The 26065-nt window shown below is 38.3% G+C and overlaps 1 protein-coding gene across 3 annotated transcripts in view; it reads left to right on the plus strand.

Moving 5' to 3' along the window:
• The window catches only part of KLHL1 (kelch like family member 1), a 131527-nt gene that overhangs the window by 52120 nt on the left and 53342 nt on the right, over positions 1-26065 (plus strand). For all 3 annotated transcript variants that reach the window (XM_039369715.1, XM_039369716.1, XM_039369717.1), the window contains exons 4-5: positions 2959-3155; positions 20066-20278. In XM_039369715.1, the coding sequence (XP_039225649.1) occupies positions 2959-3155; positions 20066-20278 (410 nt within the window). The remainder of the gene's footprint in view (positions 1-2958; positions 3156-20065; positions 20279-26065) is intronic.

Consider the following 26065-nt stretch of genomic DNA (forward strand, 5'->3'; position numbering starts at 1 on the left):
TGCATCAAACTGTGAGTCCTGTAATTCACCAGAACCTCACTCTGCCCCTGATGGCCCTTCAAATGCCTCCTCCACCTCCTCCTCAGATTCCTCAGACTCAGCTGTTGTGAACACAGGCTGGCAAGGAATCACAACAATACCGAGATGAGTGGAAATTAAAGGATATGTCTGCCTAGGCCATGGGTAGGCAACCCTGGCTCTTTTATGACTCGTGGACTTCAACTCCCAGAATTCCTGAGCCAGCCTGGCTCAGCATGGAAACCTCTCCCTTTCCCCTCAGCATGGCTGGCTTAGGAATTCTGGGAGTTGAAGTCCACAAGTCATAAAAGAGTCAAGGTTGCCTACCCCTGGGCTAGGCTCTGAATTAATTCCCTTCCCTTCCCCCCAAAAAATGAAGTGTATGTTTTAGAACATAGAATAACAGACTTGGAAGGAACCTTGGAGGACTTCTAGTTCAGAGTTCCCCAACTTTTCCAGCTTTGTGGACTGGCGGGGGGGGGGAGAGGGGATGGTTCTGCACCAGTGGTGGACAAGTGCACACATGCGTGCGCAGAGCTCCATTTGTGCAAGCAGTGGGTATGCATGCCCACTGCTTGCACATAGTGCATGTCTGTGCACTCACCTGATGCTCGTGCAAATACTGATTCATGCGCATGTGCTCACTTGCCCTTCATGTAACCTGGTTCTGAACAGCTCACTGCCTGGTAGTGGGTTGTGGCTTGGGGGTTGGGGACCCCTGTTCTAGTCCAACCCCCTGCTTGAGCAGGAGACCCTATACTATTTCAGACATGTGGCTGTCCAGTCTCTTTTTGTTGGAGCACCCACAGCCTTTGAAGGCAAGGAGGAGGAGGAGGAGGAGGAGGAAGACATAGAACATAAAATAAAAGAGTTGGAAGGGATCTTGGAGGTCTTCTATTCCAAACTCCTGTACCCTATACCAGGGGTAGGCAAACTTGACTCTTTTATGACTCGTGGACTTCAACTCCCAGAATTCCTGAGCCAGCCATGCTGAAGGGAAAGGGAGAGGTTTCCAAGCTGAGCCATGCTGGCTCAGGAATTCTGGGAGTTGAAGTCCACTAGCCATAAAAGAGCCAAGGTTGCCTACCTCTGCCCTATACCATTTCAGACAAGTGATTATCCAGTCTCTTCTTAAATGCCTTCAGTGATGAAGCACTCACAACCTCTGAAGGCAAGCCATTCGTTGTTCTCTCTGTCAGGAAATTTCTCCTTTTGGACTAGGAACGGTTATTTTATTTTTGCTTGTCTTCAAACAAATCAGGTGAGACGCCATCCATTTCATCTACAGGTGACTCTGCACGGCTTACACACATTAAACATTTTGCATTTCAGCATATGGTTATGTGATGACTGTTATTTTGAAAAGGGATGGATGCAAGTTTAAAAATTAAATTGGCCATTTCATCTTTTACAAAGAGCTAGAATATACACTCATATTTTGCTCTGCTAAGTTGTTTGTCTGAAACCGATTAGCATCCTGCTGAGGATGCACATTAACAAATTTGTGTACAGTTTTTTTTTTCCACTTTGTCTGTAGTTATATTTCCCTATCAATTTTTATCATCCCAACTAATGAAGCTAAATGCATTGAATGTAAACAAAGAGCAAAACCCTAATCTGATTTATTGGCATCTTTCAGCTAGATTGTAAAGTTGAAAATTGCAAAATGATTTATGAACTATATGCTTTTCAATCCATTAATTAAAACTTCTAAAAAGTAAACATTAAAACACAGGTACAGATGGTCCCAGTTTTCTCTTAATTTCACCCCATGAGGGAAAGAAAATATTGCAGTGCAGATCTCAGAGGAACATATCTTTCCAAACTTCAAATATTTAATTTGTTTAATAGTGCAATGCAAATGCCATGGGGTAATATTGTATGCCAGATTTTCCTGATTAGCTATTGATACTTGAGAAAGGAGAACCCAGTGAAGCATACAGAGAAAGCAAAAGCGATGTTATTTTTTTTTTCAAATCAAAATAGCAAAGCACTTAGACTTATATACCGCTTCGCAGTGCTTTACAGCCCTCTCTAAGAAGAACCAAGGTGGCGCAGCAGTTAGAGTGCAGTACTGCAGGCCACTTTAGCTGACTGTGTTCAGCAGGTTAGCGGTTCAAATCTCACCGGCTCAAGGTTGACTCAGCCTTCCATCCTTCCGGGGTAGGTAAAATGAGGACCTAGATTGTTGGGGCAATGTGTATATATATATATATATATATATATATATATATATATATATATACACACACATATACACATTGTTTACTGGTGTGTGTGTGTATATATATATATATATATATATATATATATATATATATATATATATACATATACACATTGTTTACTGGTGTACACCGCTTAGAGTACACATTGTTTACTGGTGTACACCGCTTAGAGAGTGCTTGCACGTAAAGCGGTATATAAGTCTCATAAATAAATAAATAAAGTTTACAGAGTCAGCATAATGTCCCCAACAAACTGGGCCCTCTTTTTACTGATCTCAAAAGGATGGAAGGGCTGAGTCAACTTCGAGCCAGTCAGGATCGAACTCCTGGCTGTGAGCAGAGTTAGCCTGCAATAGCAATAGCACTTAGACTTATATACCACTTCACATTGCTTTCACAGCTTTCTCTAAGCAGTTAAAGAGTCAGCATATTGCTGCCCCAACAATCTGGGTCCTCATTTTACCGACCTCGAAAGGATGGAAGGCTGAGTCAACCTTGAGCCGGTCAAGATCGAACTGTCAAACTGCTGGTGGTCAGCAGTCAGCAGAAGTAGCCTTGCATTCTAACTACCACCACACGTAAAATTGAGTTTCCTCTGCTGTCATAATGGCTGAGAATTTCTTTACGTATTTTGTGAGCTTAATACCTAGCTCCAAGATACGTACAAATGTATGGGTAGCAAACTGACTGTGTTTCTTAATCTTTTGTCTAGGCTGTTTGGAACTTAAGGAAGATACAATTGAAAACCTCCTGGCAGCTGCGTGTCTTCTTCAACTCCCTCAAGTAGTTGAAGTGTGTTGTCATTTCCTCATGAAGCTTTTACATCCATCCAACTGTTTGGGAATCCGGGCCTTTGCAGATGCTCAAGGATGCACAGAACTTATGAAGGTGGCTCACAGTTACACCATGGTAAGGAAGCGCTGATATGCCTTATCGTCACAGCATGAAATATAAAGATAGGTAGAATGCTCAGAAGCTGTGAAGCTGTCAACGCTGCTAATATTGAATATTCTTGCTTTGACAAAATATGCAGAACTGTCTGGTATTTTTAGAGTTAATTCAGATGACAGAGAAAAGAGAGGGGAAATACCAAAAGCCCGGGAAAAGGAAGGGAAGTGAATCTCTGCCCTCTGGGCTAATTGGAATATGTGACTTGTGACTGCAAGATAAGGGAGGAGTTTAGCAAGAAAAGTGAGATGCCAGCAAGAGGAATTCAGATTCTGGCATAAACCTCCATGATGTGCCATCAATTTGTAACACTGGTAATAAAGGCTTTGGGATAAACATGCCTGGAAGTTCTTTGAAGTGTTTCATTAGTCGGAACCATGATAGAAGCTTGCTCACAGATATCCAGTGGTAATCAAGTCCTGATATGCATCAAAGCATGAAATCTAAAGTTATAGATGATGCACAGAGGCTGTGAAGCTTGCTCATAGATATCCAGGGATAAGGAAGTCCTAATATGCCCTCATCACAGCACAGATGCATGGTGGGTGATTGAGATGCTGGGCAGGAGGTTAGCAAGCCCATGTTTGAGACCTGAGAGCTATCATGGGATGGGGTTCTCATCCTTCGCTCCAGCTTCTGCTGGGGACATGAAAGGAGATTCCAGTGGGGCCTCCCCGAGGTAACGGTTAAGTCACTGGCTAATCCTTTCAATCTGGAATCACCTCGGTGCTTCTGAGTCGAGTGCAAGACACAGCATAAAATCCAAAGGTATGTAGAATGCCCATAGGGGGGCTCAGAGTTATATCAAGCTAAAGAAGTTCTGATACGATGCAGGATATTATCAGGGCATAAAAGCATATCAACCTTTTAACGAAACAGCTGGTTTTGCTTTTTTGCACATTTGTTCCTCTAATTCTTGAAAGCAGATAAAGCAGGTACAACGAGCTTTCAGTGTTGAAAAAGGGAATATTATGAGTAAAAGGACTGAACTGGCTACTACCCACGCATTTTGATAACATTTCAAAACTTCCCTTATGTTTTTGTGTTGCAGAAGCTATTAAGCATGTATTTTAAGATGGTGTAATTATGAAATCATTGTATAACGACTAATTCATTGACTGTTGAGAGACTCATAGTTGAATAAATATGTGTAACAAATCTATGCCAGACAAATGTCTGAATGAAATGAAAAGTTAACAGATTGGTTTGAGAATGAAAACAATTTGGCAGATGGAAACAGGTAACTTCAGGACCAGCTGTTATATAAACCAGGCATAAATATTACAACATCTGCTAGAAAAATAAATTGCCAAATGATTCAAGCTGTTGTGTATTGCAAATTTCAGAAGTTCAACCCAATATCCTACAGGAAATTTTTCCGCTTTATAGAAATGTACACATTGTGTTAGGATCCCCACATAAAGGCATCTATGTATTAAGACATCTAGCCAAATATTTTTTTGGCTAATAAAGGTATGAGAAAATTTATACTTGGAGTACCTTTACTGTTTAATTTTAATATCAGTTCTCTTATTTCATAAACTTCTGATTTGAGTCATTATTCAGCATAGCTGAAAATAGGTACTTTGTTTCATACAGATATACAAGGGCAATTCGGAAATAAACCTCCATTTGGTTATCAATGACAGACACTTGCAGATACAGAACTTTTATTATAACACATTAGAAAACTACAACATTACATTACTTTTTGACATAATTGCCATTCAAATTGAGGCACTTGTCATAACATCTTACAAGGTTTAAATTTCCTTAGTAGTAGTCTCTCGGCACCAAATCTGAGCTAAAATATCAAAAATATCCCAATGGAATTGCTTCAAAAGTTCTTGAGTGCATGTAGCGGTGTGTAGACAAGCATTATCGTGAACACTACAGACATCAGCAGGCCCTGACGCTTGTTATGGATGGCTCATCTGAGTTTTCGTAACATTTCACAGTAGACATCTGAACTGATGGTCGAACCACGCTCTATGAACTTCACCAGCCGTACTCCTTTGGCATCTTCACACTTGGCGGGATTTTCTATGGCACCACTTCTGGTGTAGTGGTGGTTCACGATAATGCTCACCCACACACCGCTAGACGCACCCAAGAACTTTTGAAGCACTTCCGTTGGGATGTTTTTGTTCACCTCCCATAGCCCAGATTTGGCACCAAGCGACTTCTACTAAGGAATTTCAAAACTTGTAAGACATTATGACAAGTGCCTCAATTTGAACGGCGATTATGTTGAAGAGTAATATAATGTTGTCATTTTCTAATGTGTATAATAAAAGTTCTGTATCTGCGAGTGTCTGTCATTGATAACCAAACGGAGGTTTATTTCCAAATTGTCCTCGTACAGTACATTGGGTAGAATGTGGACAAGAATTTGTATAAAGGATTTCTCAATTTCCTTTTAATCCTTGTCCAGCCTAAAATAAACTAAATCCAATTGGAACAGAAGTGTTATACTCCTTGAGAGCAGAGTGTAACATGATGTAATGAATTGCCCCCCAAATGGAATTCAGATTTCCAGGAATGTTCACAGTATAGTCAAGGGATTCCATTTAAGAGTTGGAATCAAGTTCCTTCCTACCTTAATAGGATTGTGTATAAGAAACAGATGTATCTTATATGCTTGTGTGATATTTAAACATAATGAATCAAAAGTCATTTTCAAAAAAGTAAATGAAAAGACAGAAAGAACAAAACAATGATTTCCCAGATAAAACATATCCAATACTTGTTGCATTGAATTTAATCTATATGGTGGAATATAATATTACAATGCTTGGCTGATAGACATTGCATGATTAGAGAGCTATCTGGCTGTTCTGGTCTAGATTGAAATTATTCCTTTAGTAATGAACTGTGTCATAAATGCAGCTGCCTTGCTTTGGCTCTGCCAGGTTTCTATTAGCACAAAGAAGGATTCTTGGTTGGCTGTTAAAATAGTCCTTTCTGCTGACCCAACCTTCGAAAATAAATGTTTTCACATGTGGTCCACGAAACTTTAAGCTTTACTGGAATATTAAGCAGCATTTTGTACAAATTCAGGAAGATTAATGAGAGACTGTCAAGAAATAGTGCACAAAAATAATATATTTGTATTCCTATTTGCATTTGTCCTGAGAGTTGATCCCAGGAATGAAGCTTAGTCCATTTCCTGGTTAACATATACTTTGGAGATGGCTCTGGATGTTGCATCCAAACCCATTGAGGATAGTGGAAGCTGTCCCTCTTTTTAAGTGAGAATTTGTAATCTCATAGGAAATATTAGTAGGCCCTTCAAAAAGTGGCAAAGATGTCCAGAAAAGATATTTTATAATTACAAAGAATATAACTTGTCTCCAACATGTGTACCATCTACACTATTTCTACTTGGTCTTCTTAAAAGTATATAGAAAGGAGGAGAAGGAGAAGGAGAAGGAGGAGGAGGAGGAGAAGGAGGAAGGAGGAGGTTTTTAAACAAATTTAAGGAAGGAGAAAAGAGCAACAGCACTTAGATTTATATACTGCTCCACAGTGCTTTATAGCACTCTCTAAGCAGTTTAGAAATATCAGCATATTGATCCCAACAATCTGGGTCTTCATTTTATCAACCTTGGGAGAATGGAAGGCTGAGTCAACCTTGAACCCCATCAAGATTGAACTTCAAGCTGTGGGCAGAGTTTGTATGCAGTACTTCACTTAACCACTGCAAAACCAGGATAAAATAATGAACTAGAATTATAGAAATGACATTCTCTGTGCCTTTCTGTACTATGCTATCATTGCAAATCATCATTTTGTCTTGCATAATGAAAGCATATATTGTTTTTTGTTCTTTAAATCCTGATAAATCAGATCCTGATAAACTCTGTGTTTATCAGGATCTCATCAACGCCATATAACCATGACTTCATCTTCCTCTCTCTTCATCCTTCTTTCATATATTTGTTTTGCAATTCCATCTTCCTTCTTCCTCCCTCTTAAACAAACTGCCTCTACCTGCTTCCATATTCATTCATAACAATTGCTTTTATCATTCCACAGCACACTTTTGAAGCATCCTGTTCTGATTGCTTTTTACTGTATTTCCAGTTGTCCCTTCTTTATAACTTCTCCAACCAGCCACTTTTCTATAATGGAACAAATATTTATGCAGCTGACCACATACCAGCTATACCCTTTCTACCAGCCTCTGAACATCTAAATATTTCTTTTTCCAGCATTATAAACATTCTATAAAGGCACACACATCCATCTATTTGCTCCAACTTTTCACTGTTTGTTTGAAATTGTGTATTCCATTTTCCTTTTCAAACAGAAACATTTTGGTGCTGGTAGCAAATACCTTCGTCTTTGATGCATTAATTTTCAGATCCATTTCCTGGCATCGTTGGACTAGATGACCTACAAGGTCCCTTCCAACTCTGTTATTCTATTCTTTCAGGTTTAGTACATTCTTTCATTCTCTTAGTTTCGCAGACATAACAATACATTCCATTCATGTTCCGTAATTATCACCAATGGCCAATAAACATCGACTTCCATTGCCCTCTGTGATTTTGACAACTCAAGACTTTCTGACCTCTTAGTATCTCCATTTTAAGTACTATAACTACTACCAAGCTATTCTCCAAAGCACATGTGGGCAGGACAAGAAGCATTGGATGGAAACTAATTAAGGAGAGAAGCAACCTAGAACTAAGAAGAAATTTCTTGACACTTAGAACAATTAATCATTGGAACAACTTGCCTCCAGAAGTTGTGAATGCTCCAACACTGGAGGTTTTTAAGAAGAGATATTAAGAAGAGACAACCATTTGTCTGAAAATGGTGTAGGGTGTCCTGTCTGAGCAGGGGGTTGGACTAGAAGACCTCCAAGGTCCCTTCCAATTATTCTATTCTATTCTATTCTATTCTATTCTATTCTATTCTATTCTATTCTATTCTATTCCATTCCATTCCATTCCATTCCATTCTATTCTATTCTATTCTATTCTATTCTGGAATGGAATGGAATGGAATGGAATGGAATAGAATAGAATAGAATAGAATAGAATAGAATAGAATAGAATAGAATAGAATAGAATAGAATATTTGTAGATCAGGGTTGAAGTGAGGGGCCCTTGGTGTTCTCTCAGCTTGGTTGTTTTCTTGCAGATATTACATTACCAAACTAGGTAACATCATCAGTGCTAGACTATATTAGCACTGATGATATTACCTAGTTTGGGTAATGAAATGCATTGTCTGCAAGAAAATAACCAAGCTCAGAGAGCACCAAGGATCCCTTCACTATTACTAGTTTTTAAATTCTAAAGATTTATTTGCTTGCTTGTTTCATTATTACATTTTTAAGACACTTACAAGGTGACTCTTGACTTTCAATTAAGAAAGGAAGATACGAAGTCAACCTCCATAGGATGGAGAAAGACTTCACAAAGCAAAGGAAAGCTATCTCCTTTGTGCTGAAGGCATTAGTGAAAAAGGTTTTAATGCTTAAAAGTTGCTTCTTCTCCACTCACGTATTTGCTGTCAACAGCTGCACTTCCTTTGAGCAAGAGACAAATAAAGCAGAGCTCCGAGGCTTGCAAATTCCTGAAAGAACATGTTTATTGACACAGAGTATCAGTACTTCAAAAGTGAAACCAAGTCTGAAGAGATGCATAACAATTCCCCAACACAAAGTTAAGAAATCCCATCCCCAAAGCTATGCAAGCAACTACAGTAGTGGCCAAAATTGTGGAAATTTTGGGAAAAATGTATTTTTGAGGTTTGATGGTTAATAACACCTCTTTTTTTGGAGTAGTACCGTAAAATTATATATCAATGGAAATATAATTTAATCAAGAATGTAATGCAACAGAGTTTGTTCAATTATCCGTACAGTATTCTATGAAAAGTTATAGCCAAATAACCAGAAAAAGGAAGCACAACTTGCTTAGGTTGATATCAGGTAGCTTTCCTTCATCTGATTGTAGCCAATGAGCATGAGTGTTTAGAGAGCCAATCAGGTGTCACCTTGTTTTGGCAATGATCCAATCAGATCACAGTAGGATTCAGTTGAGAAGAGACATTTGTCAGTGTGTTATGTGATCGCTATCAAGTTGATTGGGTTATTTTTCTTTCATTTAGTGAGTTTGTAAAACGTAATAAAATTAAAGTAATGGTGCAAAAAGTTGACTGGTTGCCTAGAAAGCGATGTAAAATAGTATTATTAAGTGAACAAGGCTACAGTTATAAAGAAATTAGAAGAAAAATTGGTGGAAACTTAACCAAAGGTGGCATTTCTACTGTACACTTTTCCCCAAAGGTTTCCACAATTTTGGCCACTACTGTATGTTTCCCCACTCAGCTTGTTAGTGGGCTTTTCATGAAATGACCAGCCCACAGTCTCGGGAGCAGTCGATGACTTTGGTTCCCATGGGAGAAAGTTAGAGACAGAAAGTCTGGTTAGTCTAGTGCAACACCTGGCAAATCCCCTCCATCTGTGCTATGTGGCAGCTAGGAATGAGAAGGAAAAAGATGGGTACAGCCAGGCTCATTCTAAAGTTGACACAAGCATTGCTTTGTGATTTTTCCCCCCGCTATTTGGCATTGCTGCTTGGAAATCAACGGGTGTAACTAGAATAATTATCCCAGGGTGCTTTATAACTGCTTTATAACAAGCATTGCCATTCAGAACACTCCTTCCATAGCACATTAGGGCACCACTTCATCAAGACTCAGTGGGGAGGAATAGTAGATAAGGTGAACATTTAGGGACCCACAAAGGGGCAGCTAGTCCATTGGAAGGCATGTAAGGAAGATAACTAAAGAGAGTGAAATGCTTCAGATCTTATCCAAAAAGTAGTTAAGTAAATAGTCCGTGGTAAATTAGTCTGCCATCTAATGCCTAATTTAACCCTAAGGATTTGCATCCTTATTTCTTTAAAAAAAATCTATAAAATAAGGCTAAATTACTACATGGGCAGCCGTCAGCCTGTTCCTTGAACTGAGTGATTTTATATTTAAGATGGAAATGAGATGCAATCCTATCAAAAAGTGCCATAAAATTCAATTTAAATGACTTTGTGGGGGAAAAAATATATTCATTCACTCCCATTATATAGCAGAACATATTTATTCTCTCAGAAGAATTGGCCATATTCACTTTAATGGAAAAAAATAGCTTTATCATCTAATGGGAAGAGAGTACGTCCATGCACTACTGACAATATGAATTGTGAAAAAGAAATCACTAAATGTCTAACGAATCATTTAAATTCATTCAGATACAAAGGGAATAAGTACATCTTTCTAAGCTCTCAGTATTTGCCTTCTAAGAAAAGAATACTAGTTTACTTGATATGTTACGGTTTCTGAAATTCCTGGCCTATGACTTAGTCTAGCTTAGTCTAGTCTGCAAAAGAGATAAAGGGAATTGAACACAAAATTAAATAAGGATTTTTAAAAATGATTTCAAAGAGTCTTAAACATTATTTAAAATCAGATTTTGGTCAGTTTTTCCATTCTTCTTCTTCTTCTTGTTCCAAATCTGTTATTGGACATTGGCGATCATGTTGGTGATCCTGTTTTTATAAGCAGCCACATGAAAAAGTGCTGTTGAGTTTTGTCCAAACCAGTCCCTTAGATTTTGAAGCCATGATGTTCTTCTTCTGCCTGGACCTCGTTTGCCTTTAATCTTTCCCTGGACAATTAAATGGAGTATGCCATATTTTTCTGGATGTCGCATCACATGTCTGAAATATTTTAACTTTAGTTTTTTAATTGTTTTGATGATTTCCTTTGGCTGTCCCAAGCGGCTTATCACCTCCTCATTTCTGATCTTGTCAACCCAGTGTCAACACTGCTAACATTGGATATTCTTGCTTTGACAAAATATGCAGAACTGTCTGGTATTTTTAGAGTTAACTTAGATGATGCTGGGAGGGGAAGAGAAAGAATGTGTGTGGGGAGTAATTAAGATAAGGAATACCAGGCTACAGAACAAAGTGAACATTTGCCCTTCAGGCTGATTGCAGAACATGATTTATGACTGCAAAATTGAGGAGGGGAATAGGCTGGAATGTTATGTGCAGGGGAGGGGAATTCTGATCTTGGCACCTAGCTTATACGTAACAGCCACCTGTAAATCCACGTTTCAATGCTTCTACTCTCTTCAGGTGGCCTTCTGTTAGAGACCAACTCTCTACTCCATAGAGCAGAATAGAAAAAAATATAACATCTGACAAGTCTGATTTTCAGTCTTAGCCTTATGTCGTGACTGCAGAAGACCTTTTTCATTTTGAAGAATGCGGTTCAAGTTTCTCTATCCTTGTCTTTACTTCAGTGATCATGTCCCAGCTTTCATGTAAATTAGAACCGAGGTGCGTGATCCTTTCACCTTTTTCTAATGATATTCCTTCCAAATTTATTGGTGGTAAATTAACGGGTTGTTTGCTGATGACCACGATCTTGGTTTTTGAGGTGTTAAGCTTCAAGCCATATTTTTCAGGTATTTCTGTGACTCTGTTGATGAGGAGCTGAAGGTCTTCATGCTTACTGGCAAGCAGAACTGTATCGTCAGCATACCGTAAATTGTTGATCCAAACACTGTTTACTTTGATGCCAGCATCGATGTTCTCCAGTGCCTCATTGAAGATTGACTCAGAGTAGATATTGAACAACAGTGGAAACAGAATATATCCCTGTCTGACTCCTCTTCTTATTTCTGCATCAGCTGAGTATTTTTGGCCTAGTCTCACATTTGCTACCTGATGCCAATATAAATTCTTTATGATTTGGGTGTCTTTGTCATCTAGTCCCCCTTGTTTCAGGATTTCTAATAGTTTGCTGTGTCTTATTTTATCAAATGCTTTTTCAAAATCAATGAAGCACATGACATCTCTATAACCCTGTGCAAGAACTTGAATGCTGAATAGTGCATCTCGTGTACAGAGATTGTTTCTGAAACCAAATTGTTTGTTACCTAGACACTCCTCAATTTTGTTGTATATTCTTATGTGAATTATTCTTACAAATATTTTCAGGGAATGACTCATTAAGCTTATTGTTCTGTATTTGGTACACTTCTTTGCATTTATTTTTGGGGGGATTGTCACAAAGGTTGATTTTAGCCAATCATTTGGTATCTTTCCTGTTTCATATATTCGATTGAAGAGCTGCAGTAAAAAAATTCTTCCCATTGTCTTCCAGCAATTTTAAAATTTCTGCTGGGATATCATCCGGTCTTGTGGCTTTTCTTGTTTTTGCTATTTTTATTGCATGTACAACCTCCTCCATAATGATGTTTGATCCAGTTGTTATACTTCCCATATCTATATCATCCCTAGTGTCCTCAGAAAGTTCTTCAATATATTCCTTCCATCTTTTTAGTTTTTTGTCCTCATCTAAGATAATTTTCCACTCTTTGTCAACTAAGTTGTTGGTTTTCTTTTTGTAGAGGCCTGCTGCTTCTTTCATTTTTTTTTTTGTGTAAATTGAATTTATCATGCATACGTTCTGTCTCTTCTATTTCCTTGCATCTCTTTGCAAACCACTTTTCTTTTGCCTGTCAAATTTTTCTTCTAATTGTTTTCTGCAATTCATTGTATTTTTCTTTGTTTTTATTTTTATAAGGTCTTCTTTCATCCATGAGATGAAGAATTTCCTCTGTCATCCACTGTTATTTCTTGTGGTACCCCTCTCTCTGTTTTGAATTTGTTACCTTTCCTATTGCATTTTTAAATTTATTCCAGTTCACTTCTACATCTTCATCATTCAGATTGTTGGTTTCTCTTAAATGATTTCCTAGTTCTTCTTTTACTTTACCTCCATGTTTAATGATGAAGTCTCTGTCAATTCTTGGTTTAGCAGGATTTGGGTTTTTCATCCTTTTTAGTTTCAGCTGGACTTCGGCAAATAGTAGATTATGATCGGATGGTACATCTGCACCTGGGTATGTCTTTACTGATATTACTGAGTTTCTAAATCTTTTATTTATTGTAAAACAGTCAATTTGGTTCCTTACTATATTATTTTGTTTATCTACTGGTGATCTCCAAGTGTAGAGGCATCTTTTTGGCAACTTGAAAAAAGTATTCATCACATATTGCCTATGTTCCTTGTAGAAGTCTACAAATCTGTCACCTCTACCATTTCTGGTTCCTAAGCCAAAGTTTCCAACTACAGGAGCATCACTTCCTTCTCCCACTTTTGCATTGAAGTCCCCTATGAGTATTGTGATATTATTACTTTTTAGGGTTTTCAGTACACTGCTTATATCTTCGTAGAACTTCTCTAAATCCTCCTCATCACTGTCAGCTGTGGGAGCGTAAACTTGCACAGCATTCATGTTTTTCCATAAGCTGGACAAAAATTAGCAGTCAGCATAGTTTATTACCCTAATTCTTTTTCAGGTCCTGAGACTGCAAAGGAATGGAAAGTTCTTTTTGTGCTATTTGTATCGGAAACCCTTGAACTGTTTTGATTTTTATTCTGTAAGAACAGAGAAGACGTGAAGCATTTTGGTTTAAACCATCAGAAACAAACTCAAGTTAGGTTATCTTTTATTTTCTGTTTCATGCATATCCTTACTATTTAATTCATTTAGTGCATTTCCGTCCATTCCATTTTAAATTTCCCCAGTTATCTATGGACTAAAGAATCCATCCCCTGGATATGAGTCTGAATTCTTTTTCTCACAGCTAATGACTTTCATGTTTTCAGAAACTTTAAGAAGAGATTGGACAACTGTTTGTTCTGAAATGGTATAGGGTCTTCCGCTTAAGCAAGAGGTTTGACTAGATTCCAGAAGATCTGCAAGGTCTTTTACAACTCTGTTATTCTGTTAAGATGTCTTGCAGGAGATTCAGTGTAAAAACCTATAAATATTTGAACTGGAAACTGTGGCAGAAGATCATAAATACCTATTTCCCCCCCACCCTCCCCCAGAATAATGGTGATGATTTGTAGAGGCAGAAAAGAATAGCTGGTCTGAGTTCTGGAGCAATTTTGTATCATTTTTGTCTATACCTCACAAACAACTGCACTTAGCTTTTTTTTTTTTTCCCCACTGACCAGACGTCAGATCTATCTCTAGATGATATAATTTCTTTCCAGGAAACTGCACACAGAGGCCATTAGCAAGAGGAATCTGAGCACTCATCAAAATAGGATTTGAGAAAGAGGTCCATCAGTAAGGGACATTCGTGGCAGAAAACATCACAAGACATTCACAAATAATGTTCTTCCAGTAGTCCTACTAAGCTCGAAGATCTCCTTAAATAGGAACACTTTCTGATTCTGACCTGGTTTACCTTCTCTCCATAGATTAACTCTTCCAGATCTGCCTACTTTTAGAAAAAAAAAATCCTCTAACTTATGTTGTTTGTCCTCTTGCTGCTGTCTATTGAGTGCTTGAGGGCTGGAGAGATTCCCAGTTGGGGTCCCATCTAGCTGATGTCTGCTAGGAATAGTAGAGTTGGTATCTTGCTTTTAAAACCAAGCCACAACATTCCATGAACCATAGCCTTTAAACCAAAAGTTAAATAAGGTTCCAGGAGTCAAAGAAATGCTGCTAGATCTAGATCTAGAGGTGAATAATTTCCTGTCTACTCCTGGTCAGAGGTATTTTAGAAACAGAACTAAAATCCTACTTAGGCCTATATGCTTGGACCAATGCATGATTAGAGCTAGGAATCAAAGATCTTTCTGGGCAGAGAAAATGGGTGAAAAGGAGATATCCTCCATCAGATGTTAAATAATTTATCTGCGTCTTAATGTGACACCAATCTGATTTCCAGGAAAGCTCAGTGGGATGAATTCCAGAGTGGAAAAGTAGCTGGGACTTGCATGACCTTGAAAGTGCCCTTTAATGTGCAAGGAACATGTATAATGTACATCATCATAGATCTGACCTTGTCATCTACTTCGAAAGCATTTCTAAAGCATCTCCTCTTCCATCACACTTGTGAGAACTGGTATAAGAAATGCAGGATAACTTCCCTGCATAATGCATATTGCTGTGTGGTTATTAAATCCAAAATAAACATTTTAGTTGGAATAGAATCGCTGTACCAAAACGGCAAGCACCATGGATGTGGACATCCTGACATTTCTTTTACAGTACAAGAACCAATAAGGTTGAAAGCTTATTTTCTTCTCCATTAATTTCCTTTCCAAATTTCAATATGCTGAAAACGATAAAAAGCCTGCGCCCACTGGTTGTGCACTAAACTACAGCTCATAAGTGACACTAAATCACATCACAGCATGCAGATATGGTGTGTGTGCCTACACGTGCTGTGCAAAGGATGCATGATGCATTTGTTCAGAGCATCATGCTTAAGCAGGTATTCTCCTAATGGGAGCCTAGATAGAAAACTTCCTGACAATCCAAGGTTAGTTGAAATGAATTATGAAGTATGCAAATGTTTCTACGCCGTGTGGTGCATAGAAAAAGCAAAACTGACATATTGTCTTATCCTTGGGTGTATATATATATATAAATATAAATTATGGAACAAATAGATGAGAGAGAGAAGAGAGATGACAGGGAGAGAGAAAAAGAGAGAATAAGAGATGGAGAAAGGGTGAGAGATGGAGAGAGAGAAGGGCGAGAGAGGAAGAAAGAGAGAGAAAGATGAGTGAAGGGGAGAGAGAGAGAGAGAGAGAATAAATATTAAGTTAGCAAGCTATATTGTCCAGATAAAATTCAGAAACATGTATCAATCAAAACTAACTCCAATAGTAAACTATAATTGCTGTTAGTAACCGTTGCAAAACATTTATTTAGACAATACGATCTTAAGCATATCCTCTACACCAGATGAATACTTTGTTGCTTATGAAATGTCCAATGTTTTTTTTTCACAGTTAATAACAAAAACAATTTCTTCTCTCTCTGGTTTTATTTTTATTTCTCCACCATGGAACCATATAGTGTATACTTATGTGCTTAGCAACCTTCAGTGGAAATATTTTTTTTTAAAATCTGAAGTACAAAAGTTATGTTCTGTTCCCTTTTGAGCAAAAATGGAAATTTGTTATATTAAATATTGAATGTGGAAACATTTTATATTACTTTCTTACATCCGGAGGTTCTTTCATTTTCCCAAAATGTTATCAACCAAAGGCTGATTCTAGTGATGGAATAAGATATATTTTCCCCATTTCTTCATATTTCCCAGAATCTTTTCAAGAGGATCACCCAGTTTCCAATGTCAAATTGGTGTGGGAACTAGAAAAGCTATTTTCTCCCTTTTAAATCTCAGGATCATCCTATGGACAAAAATGTTTTTGGTGCCATTCTTGAATTCTAACATTAATTCTAACATCAAGAAGCAACGGATAGAAACTAACCAAAGAGAGAAGCAATCTAGAACTAAGGAGAAATTTCCTGACAGTTAGAACTATTAATCAGTGGAACAACCTGGCTCCAGAAATTGTGAATGCTCCAACACTGGAGGTTTTTAAAAAGAGACTAGACAACCAGTTGTCTGAAATGGTGTAGGTTCTCCTGCTTGAACAGGCGGCTGAACTAGAAGACCTCCAAGATCCCATCCAGTTCTATTCTATTCTATTCTATTCTATTCTATTCTATTCTATTCTATTCTATTCTATTCTATTCTATTCTATTCTATTCTATTCTCATTTGTATCAAATGAATGGAACATTTCAAATGTCCTTGCAAAAAAGAAAAAAGAAAACAAAAGGATAGTACAGAGGAGAGAGAGCTGTGGATTTGATGACTAACTCCGTTTGGGTCAATTTGGTCTGTATATAGAATTGAGGAGTCCTTGATACTCTCTCTGAACTTAGTTGTTTTCTTGCAGACATTTCATTACCCAGACTAGTAACATCATCAGTACTCTAATGATGTTATCTACTTTGGGTAATGAAACATCTGAAAAAAAAAACACCAAGCTCAGAGATAGTACAAAGGGCCACTCATTTCAACCCTGAGCTACAAAAATTCTCCTTAACTGTATACAGCACTTTCTTAAATTTCCCTTAAAAAGTAGCACATTGAATGAAATTAGTAATTTAAGCCCTCTTTAGATGGGCACTATAATTTGAGCTAGGGACAATAATGTCATAAATGTTGCTCCCAATAAAGACATTTATAGACAGCTGGAATGTCTGGTTGCCTTTCTATGTCCCATAATTAGCAAAGGTTTCTAAGATAACAATGCAGCTTCAAGTCCATGGCGTTGGTGCAGGTGGAGAACGAGATGAATTATCCCTAATCAACATTTGAAAGTATTGAGTCATATCTCTGTTTCTAACCTTAAAAGAAAAACCACACTGGGCCCATAGCGGGGACTTGGAGATAATCTGAAGATATATTGATTGATTGATTCTACTGTAGGGCTGAGAAACTATTGTGCAACTTGAGTTGAACACCACACTAAAGCTGAGAAATAAAATATTATACTATTACACCAGTAAAAGTTGTAGATGTAAAGCCAGCAAGGTCAAAATAAGAATAGTAAAAGCAAAAAAAAAAAAAGTATAAATCAGGCTGAGTAACAATATAGATGGTGTCATTGTTTGCAATAATAAAAATACAAATATTTGGTTATTTTATTTTTTGATTAAATTTGCATCCTATATTACATCCCTTTATTATAAACTAACTTGGTGCCTTCCTAACTAGGCCACATTATGATAATTTTGAATATATTTAAACCTATTTCAACAGTACATCTGCTGTTGGCCATCTGCTGATAGTTCACAAAATCAACTTCTTTTTTCAGTGCTAAGCATTCAATGATAGAAAGTTTATTAAAGAGGAACTTTGCTTTGCCATGGCTACTATATTTTCTCAGATTCCAGCCTTTTGGATAGTCCATTTACCTGGCAAGAACAAAATGATTCTTGTCTACTCATCTAATGTTACCAAATCTGGACTGCAGTACTCCAGATAACCACTATATGTGACAAAAACTAACTCCCTATTACAATTCTGTAATCCCTTAGAGTTGGGGCAACTGGATGGAGCTGAGCATTTACTAGCCGGATGCCCTTCCTGATGCTACATGGAGTTAACAGCAGATATTTTTTTCTTTGTGCACTATCTGCCATTACCTAGGATTGAACTCTCAACCTTCCTAGTGGGAGGCGAGAGTCTTCACCACTAGGCCACCATGCAGCTCAACACTAGATGATGACAAAGAGACACAGAAATATGTCGTATAATGATCACCAAGATTTTAGCCCAGATATGTTGACTCTAATTCATCTTCTTTAATTATGTCTGGGTAATTTCTACCAGGTTGGCTATTTGAAACAAGCAAACAAACAAATCATACACATCTCATTTAACTGTCCTTTAAAAAGGTATTATTCTGTCTATAATTGTGTCCTAGTATATGTGCTTAATAGCATTGTGACAGGGAGTAATCACCATTGCTTCATCTAACTCAGTATTAGAATTGAATAATGAAAGGCACACACTGTAAAATATGCACAAAAGGTTTTCTTTTTTTTAATCATATACAAAAATGACCTTATCCAGCCTTAAGTGCTGAGTCAGCTTCTGTCTATTTAATTGGCATTTTTAAATAATACAGTAGTTTAAAGTGTATTTTCAAGCTGAGCAGGGACTATTCTCCGTTTAGGACTGGCACAAAATTATTTAATCTGGCTTGTTGACTTTGATGTAGGTTTACAGAACAGGACTGAGAAGCTATACCCAGATTGGAGGGCAAAGGAAGTAATCAAAAAACAAGAAAAGAAAAAAAGAAGGATGTTTTCTAAACTTTTTTTTCTCCAAGTAGTATATTTTTTATATGATGTATGTTTAAGTTCTTTCTGTATATGAGTACATAACATTAAAAAAGGCAATAAAATAACAAATAGAAGTATTATTTCTATCTTACTGATAGAGAGGGAAACATTATATCATGATAGATCAGAAATTCATTGGTTGATTACAGTGGTGTGATTCAAATATGTGAACAACCGGTTCTCTGTGTGGATGCCACTTCTGGAAGTCCATTCTGGGCCTGGGCAATAGGCAACAGCTACAGGTTCTACTGAACTGGTGTGAACTGGCTGAATCCCACCACTGGTTGATTATGTACCATCAAGATGGTATGGATTCCTAGCAACTAAACAGATTTTTCTGCGTGAAGATCTGTTCATATTCTGTTTTTTCAAATGGTCTTAGATCAGTGGTTCTCAACCTTTCTAATGCCACGACCCCATAATACAGTTCCCCATGTTGTGGTGACCCCCAACCACTTATACATCACTGGGTGCCAGGGGCGTGGTCAAAGAAAAGGGGGAAAAATGGCGGACAGCCTTGTTTGGCGACCCCCGTGAAATGGTCATTCGACCCCAAATGGGGTCCCAACCCACAGGTTGAGAACCACTGTCTTAGATGAAGCATAGGTTGGATAACTTTAGTTATCAATAATAGCCATCTACAGTTAGCTGTCTGAGTGCAAATAGCTTTCCAAGTAAGTAGAGAAGAGGGCTTCACCTTTTTTCTTCATATATTCAGCTGGGATGCCTCAGGAAGATTTGACTTAAAGGTGAACTCATCTCCTCTGATCAAGAAACATTATAGAGCTGAATTCCAGATGAGGTTGAGAACTGTAATGCTTGCCATTGAAGACAAAAACAGCACACTCTTAGGTTTACTAATCAAAAAGATGAGGGACAGCAGGTGAGACAATGAGATGCCCTCTACTCAAGTTTAAACTTTCATATATTCAGGCAAATGTCTACATTGGACTCTTATAACATTCTTATCTCTGTTGAGAATCAATAGATTTTCCAGGCTTCTGTGTAGAGAAATATATTATATATTTGTTCTAGATATGGTCATTAGATGAACAAATTGCCTTTTACACTGTAAAACAGCCTAAACACCTTGTTTTTCTGCATAGGAGAACATCATGGAGGTGATTAGGAATCAAGAATTTTTACTGTTGCCAGCAGAGGAACTGCACAAACTTCTTGCCAGTGATGATGTGAATGTTCCTGATGAAGAAACCATTTTCCATGCCTTAATGAAGTGGGTCAAATATGACCTGCAAAGGAGATGTAACGACTTGAGTATGTTACTTGCCTACATCCGGCTACCGCTTCTTCCACCACAGGTAAATGTTTAGTTACTTCTGGATATGTCTCTCTCTGTGTACGTTTGTGTGTGAATTTCAAAGTATTAAGTAAAGTATGTATTTTACTCAACTATTAAATATACATTTTAGATGGTACGTACAAAATTCTGGAAGAAGAGATTTTTTTAGAACTGTAGAATGTAGAGCAGTGATGGCGAACCTTTTAGAGACCGAGTGCCCAAAAACCGCCACCCCCCGCCCGTCCCCACTCTGCCCTGCCTGCTGGACCACCCACCACCTCCAAGGCCCACCACAGATCACCAAAGCGGCCCAGCAGTGCCATGGTGGTCACGCCCTCCACCTGTGCCCTGCAGTATCATCTGCGTGCAACAGGGTGCAAGGGCAGAGTCTTGTTCCCGCTGCCTGGCTATCATGTCCTTGGCTGCGCTGCTTTGCATGGGCCACGCCCAGTTGCAACTCTCCTCTGGGGGGCTGCTGGTGAGGAGGGGGCCATGGGAAGAGATGGGGCTGGGGCGATGGTGAGTGTGCCCACAGAGAGGGCTTTGAGTGCCATAGGTTCGCCATCACTGATGTAGAGTGTTTGTGCCTTTTCTAGCACACAATCCAGCTCTGGGTTTCTGGAAATTAAATCTCTGAACAAAAAACATTTTGCTGGATCCAATCAGGGTTGGTCACCCGGACCAGAGGCTTAGTCTTCTGAGCTTTTGGACTTGTGTGCTGGAGCCCATCCTAGGGAACATCTGTCTAGCAGAGTGTGTGTTTTGGGCTGTTTTATGGGTGTGGTATTTATATAGTGCTTTTGTGGTGCTTTAGTTCTGTTTTGGGGATGATCTGCTTCTGGTTTGGAGGATTAGCAATTGAAAAATTTCTGGGTCCCTCCTCCCCACCTCCAAAAGGTGGATTGGCATAATATAGAAAAGAAATGTCATTTTATTTTCTCTTCCTGGGAACCTTTTCCATAGACTTTCCATTCAAAATATGATGAATCGTGCAAACAATAAGGTAAAAAAAAATAGCCTGCATAATGATAAGCTTACCAAATAAATAAATATGCTCATTGATTACCTTTCTTAGCCTATCGTCAATATGTCTATAAGAAAATAAATAAGCATCAGAAAAACTCACTCACTAAAAAGAGAATAATTAAAAACACAATGTGTCTGTGTTGCTTATATGCAGAAAAAAATTATGAAGTCTAGGCTATTTTTCTTCAAAACCATCCAAGTTCACGTCCTCATTAGAATGGGGGGGGGGAATGTAAGTCATCACTTTGCCTTGGAAGTTCCTAGCTTCCTAATCTTGGTTGATGGATTCTCTTTATCAGACACTAGTGACAGAAAATCTGCAAATGGGGATGCTAAAGCATTTTGCAGAAGAGAACATTGATCATGGTGTATTCATGCAAATATAGGAATCGGAGAACTGAAGCTCACTTATAATTGAATCTGGACTTCAGCTTGCGAAGTGCACTTAACATTAAAATCTGGTTTAAAATTAAGCCAGATTTCTTCTAAAAGATTTTATTATATGTAAGACTATATTTTAGCTTGGTTCAAAATGTTTGCCTTAGAAAAGACTGTGACGATTTAGGACTTTGGGAAAAGAGTGGCTTCTCAAGATGAGTTCAAGGCCTTATTTGTTCTGGTGTATCTCAGTCTTGCAGCTTAAAGATTTAACTCCCAGAATTCCCTAGACAGCTAGCCTTCCCCAACCCCTAATTCCCCAACCAACTTCCAACTACCATGGTTGAGAAAAAATGCTCTATTTGTCAGAGAACTAAAGAACATTCAGTGATATCACAGGTTATAGCAGATGGTAGGTGCTTCTGTTTCTATCTGACCCAGCTGAGAATTCATTTCACGGGATGCTCACAAATAATCCTTAGTGTTAAAGTTTTGTTTAGTTTTTTTTTAAGAGCTATTACATCAATGTATTCTGTTAAGAATTTAAGACAGGGTTTCCTTGTCACCAAATAACGAGGGTTAATCACCATGAATTTAACCAGGTTTTCCAGGTTGATTGAGGTACCAAGACATATGCTGCGATAAGGAAGCTTCCATTGCCAACAATATTATTTTTAAATTACTAGGCGCGGTCTTTTCAATTATTACGTACATTGGTTACATTTTCTAAAATACCAACACATTTTAATTATTGCAGGTATATTCATATTCTGCTTTCTCCAATGGATATATTTTGTATGTACCGTAAATGCCGGCGTACAAGGCGACCTGGCGTATAAGACGACCCCCGTCTTTATAGCCGGGCCGCATTCCTAGAACGTCATCTTACACGCCGGAAACTACCAGTATTTCTGGCGTATAAGACGACTCGGCGTATAAGACGACCCCCGTCTTTGGCGCTGATTTCAGCGCTCGCAGAAGTCGCCTTATACGCCGGCATTTATGGTATGTATGTGTCTTTTTTTATTCTATTTATTCAATAAATTTCTAAAATTGCCTGTTTCAGAATTTGTGACTCTGGGCAGCCTATGTGACTTCATTAATGCAAGCAATTGTATGGGTGATTTTTCCTAAAATACGCTTGTGTTTTGATACGCATATTGAATTAAAAACCGTTTAATAAAATCTGAAGCAGCAGAAAGTTTGGCTGTTTGTCCTCTTACAATTCTCTGCCTAGCAGTTAGAAAATGTGAGTCAAATCAGCTTGCTTAAACTATTTATCATATGCCAACCAAATGATAGGCATACAGGCAATTTTACAACTTACAACAGTTTACTTAGTGATCGTTTGAAGTTACAATAGCACTGGAAAATGTGAATTATGACCATTTTTTTTCACACGACTATTGCAGCATCTCATGGTCACACGATCAAAATTCAAATGCTTGGCAACTGGCATGTACTTGTGACCGTTGCAGTGTCTAGGCTTCATTTGATCAGCTTCTTTGACCTTCTGACATGCAAAGACAATGGGGAAGCCAAATTCCCTAAAAAACCATGTTACTAACTTAACCACTGCAGTGAAGGTTGTAAAATGGGGCAAAATTCACTTAACTGTCTCGCTTAGCAACAGAAGTTTTGGGTTCAAGTGTGATTGTAATTCAGGGAATACTTCTGATTGTAAAATGCCATTTTGGGTGTGTAGAATTTAAAATGGGGGCTCACAATAAAAAGAAATATGAGAAACAAGTATTAGAACAGCATGATGTCTGAAGAATTAAAAGCAGAAAACAATGCAGCTTGAAAATGAAAGGCATGAGACAATAAAAGGTAGGCTGGGAGCATCAGCCAGGATCCAGTTTATGCGTGGTTTGGTGAGTTAGTCCACCTGATATCTGCACACACGGTCTTCTGGAGAATTGACTATTTCTACACACAGTAGAAGGGGGTATGATGGTTCACTGGTTAAAGATCCTGAACTTGTCAGCTGGAAACCCGACAGCTGGGTTTGTGATCCAAGCACCATGCAATGGGGTGACCTCCTGTTACTTGCTCCAGCTCCTGCAAATGCAAGTAGATAAATACCATGTTTCCCCAAAAATAAGACCGGGTCTTATTTTTTTTGCCTCCAAAAGAAGCACCAGGTCTTATTTTTGGGGTAGGCCTTACCTCACCTCCGGCACCAACAGCTCCACCCAGCCGGTCCACTTCTTCTGGGGCCAAAGTTCTGCAGCTGCATTCAGATCTGCATTTTGCAGTCAGGCCTTTCCAGAAGGCCTAAGCAGCCAACTACTGACCTATGGATTCAATTCATAGCTTGGTGCTTGGCTGCTGAGGTCTTGCTTAACCTAGCTATCGATTGAATCCATAGCTTGGTTCTTGGTGGCAGAGGCTTTCTGGAAAGCCCTGTGACTGAGAAATGCAGGCCTGGCTGCAGAAGAGGCCTCAGAAGAAGAAGTGGGCCAGCAAGGAGAGGCCTGGCTGCAAGGCGAGTGGGTGCAGGGCAGGTGGGGCAGTTCCAGCCCCCAACCCCTGTCCTAGCTTGATTTTTAGGTGTGTGAATTGCCCCAAAACTAGGGTTTAATTTTGGGATAGGGCTAATATTAGGACCACCCCCAAAAATCAAGCTAGGGCTTATTGTTGTGTAGGCCTTACTTTTGGGAAAACACGGTAGGTACCACTTTGATGGGAAGGTAACAGCATTCTGTGCGCCTTTGGTGTATAGTTGTCCATGACCATGGAAGTGTCTTTGGGCAAAACTATGTCCCTCAGCTAAGAAACAAAAAATCGCCTTAGAGCAGTGGTCTTCACACTTGGCCACTTTAAGACTTGTGGACTTCAACTCCCAGAATTCCTCAGCCAGCCCTGGCTGGCTGAGGAATTCTGGGAGTTGATCCGCAAGTCTTAAAGTGGCCAAGTTTGAAGATCCTTGCCTTAGTGTTAGGCACAAGTGGACAAAAGGTGCTTTTCCCTTTACTTTTACACATACTAGATGTACTTTGTCCAAACCAGGGCAGATTGCAGAGTGCTGCATACAGCCCAGCCCTAATCAGCTCATTACCCTCCCGAGAACAGCTTTTGATGAGCAAAGTGGAATTAATTTCTTTCCTTTCTTTTTTGAGGACTCCTGCTTTGTGACTTGGAGTGGCTTCTCTTGATATATTTTGTTTATAAGTAAGACACCAGAATGCAAAACAGATCAGTGGAAATGAAAACCCCAAAGCTAAGCCAGATAAATTATTGTTCTAATTTTAACAGATTTACTCTTATGTGAGATTACATATGTAAAGTGTTACATTTTAAAACCTTATCCGAGATAAAAAACGCTTAAAGCTTTCAGTGGAAAAGTGCCAGGTTTTAATTAAAATAGATTCAGGCAGGGTTTAAGAATAATTACACTGGATTTATTTTACAGCTAGCAAACTAAATCAGAATATTGGTTAAGGTAAGACTGGATCAATTAGGATAGTAAAGGTAATTTGCATTTCTAATGCATGTCTAATCATCGTGCAAAGATTGGCTTGTATGGATCTTTAAACTTGTCTGGAATAGAGGGTCTCATGAGATTGGCTTTATTGTGAATTTAAAAATTCTAAAAACCTTTTTAAAAATAATATGCTGTCTTGGAAAAAAAAAGCAGCAGTTTCACAGTAAATCTGTCATGGCTGTGTCCTCTTGGGACAATTCACATCCAACTTCTTAAAAACAAAATTGACTGGCACTTTAAAAAAACAACAGAGTTTTAAAATAAGAAATAACAATATGGCAGCATAATTCTGGAAGGAATTTAAAGAAGTTCCTTAAAATTAGAGATTAGTGACATGCAAACCTAGTTCAAGAACATAAAGCAAAGATCCCATGCTTGTTGAACTTGCTCTACAAAGTTCCACCGACTGCATTGGTTGCTGGGAAAACCTTTCGTATTTCAAAGAAAGCTGTGGGGCCATAGGAGAAACAAGTAAAATAGAACGTGTTTACTTGAGTAATTCTGAAAGTTATTTTAATTACATATGCAATGCATAAAAATGATTAGTTTGGTTTTAAGGGAAGGATCAATGATGCCAATTGCTGATCCATTCCATCTTAGTTAGTGGCATAAACTTATCCCCCAAACACCAAATAAATAAGATTGAATAAAATCCATTAGATGTCAATAATTCTTCAAAATTTTACTCTCATTTGAAATACTGGATGAGGCAGATAGAAGGCTATGAAAATATCTACAGACCCTTCCCACAATGCTGTCAAATTACCTATTGGGCTGTATTACTGTTATCCTTCTCATCCTTCCTATTCCCTATTCCTTATCTTCTTATGACTATAGCTTTGTTGCTTGTATCTTACAATTTTTATTAATTGTTTTACAGTATTTAGTATCCTAGTATGAGTTATGTTGATTGCT

Source organism: Crotalus tigris, unplaced genomic scaffold (genome assembly GCF_016545835.1).
Source record: "Crotalus tigris isolate CLP2741 ecotype Arizona unplaced genomic scaffold, ASM1654583v1 scf7180000021207.2732985, whole genome shotgun sequence".
Classification (NCBI taxonomy): domain Eukaryota; kingdom Metazoa; phylum Chordata; class Lepidosauria; order Squamata; family Viperidae; genus Crotalus; species Crotalus tigris.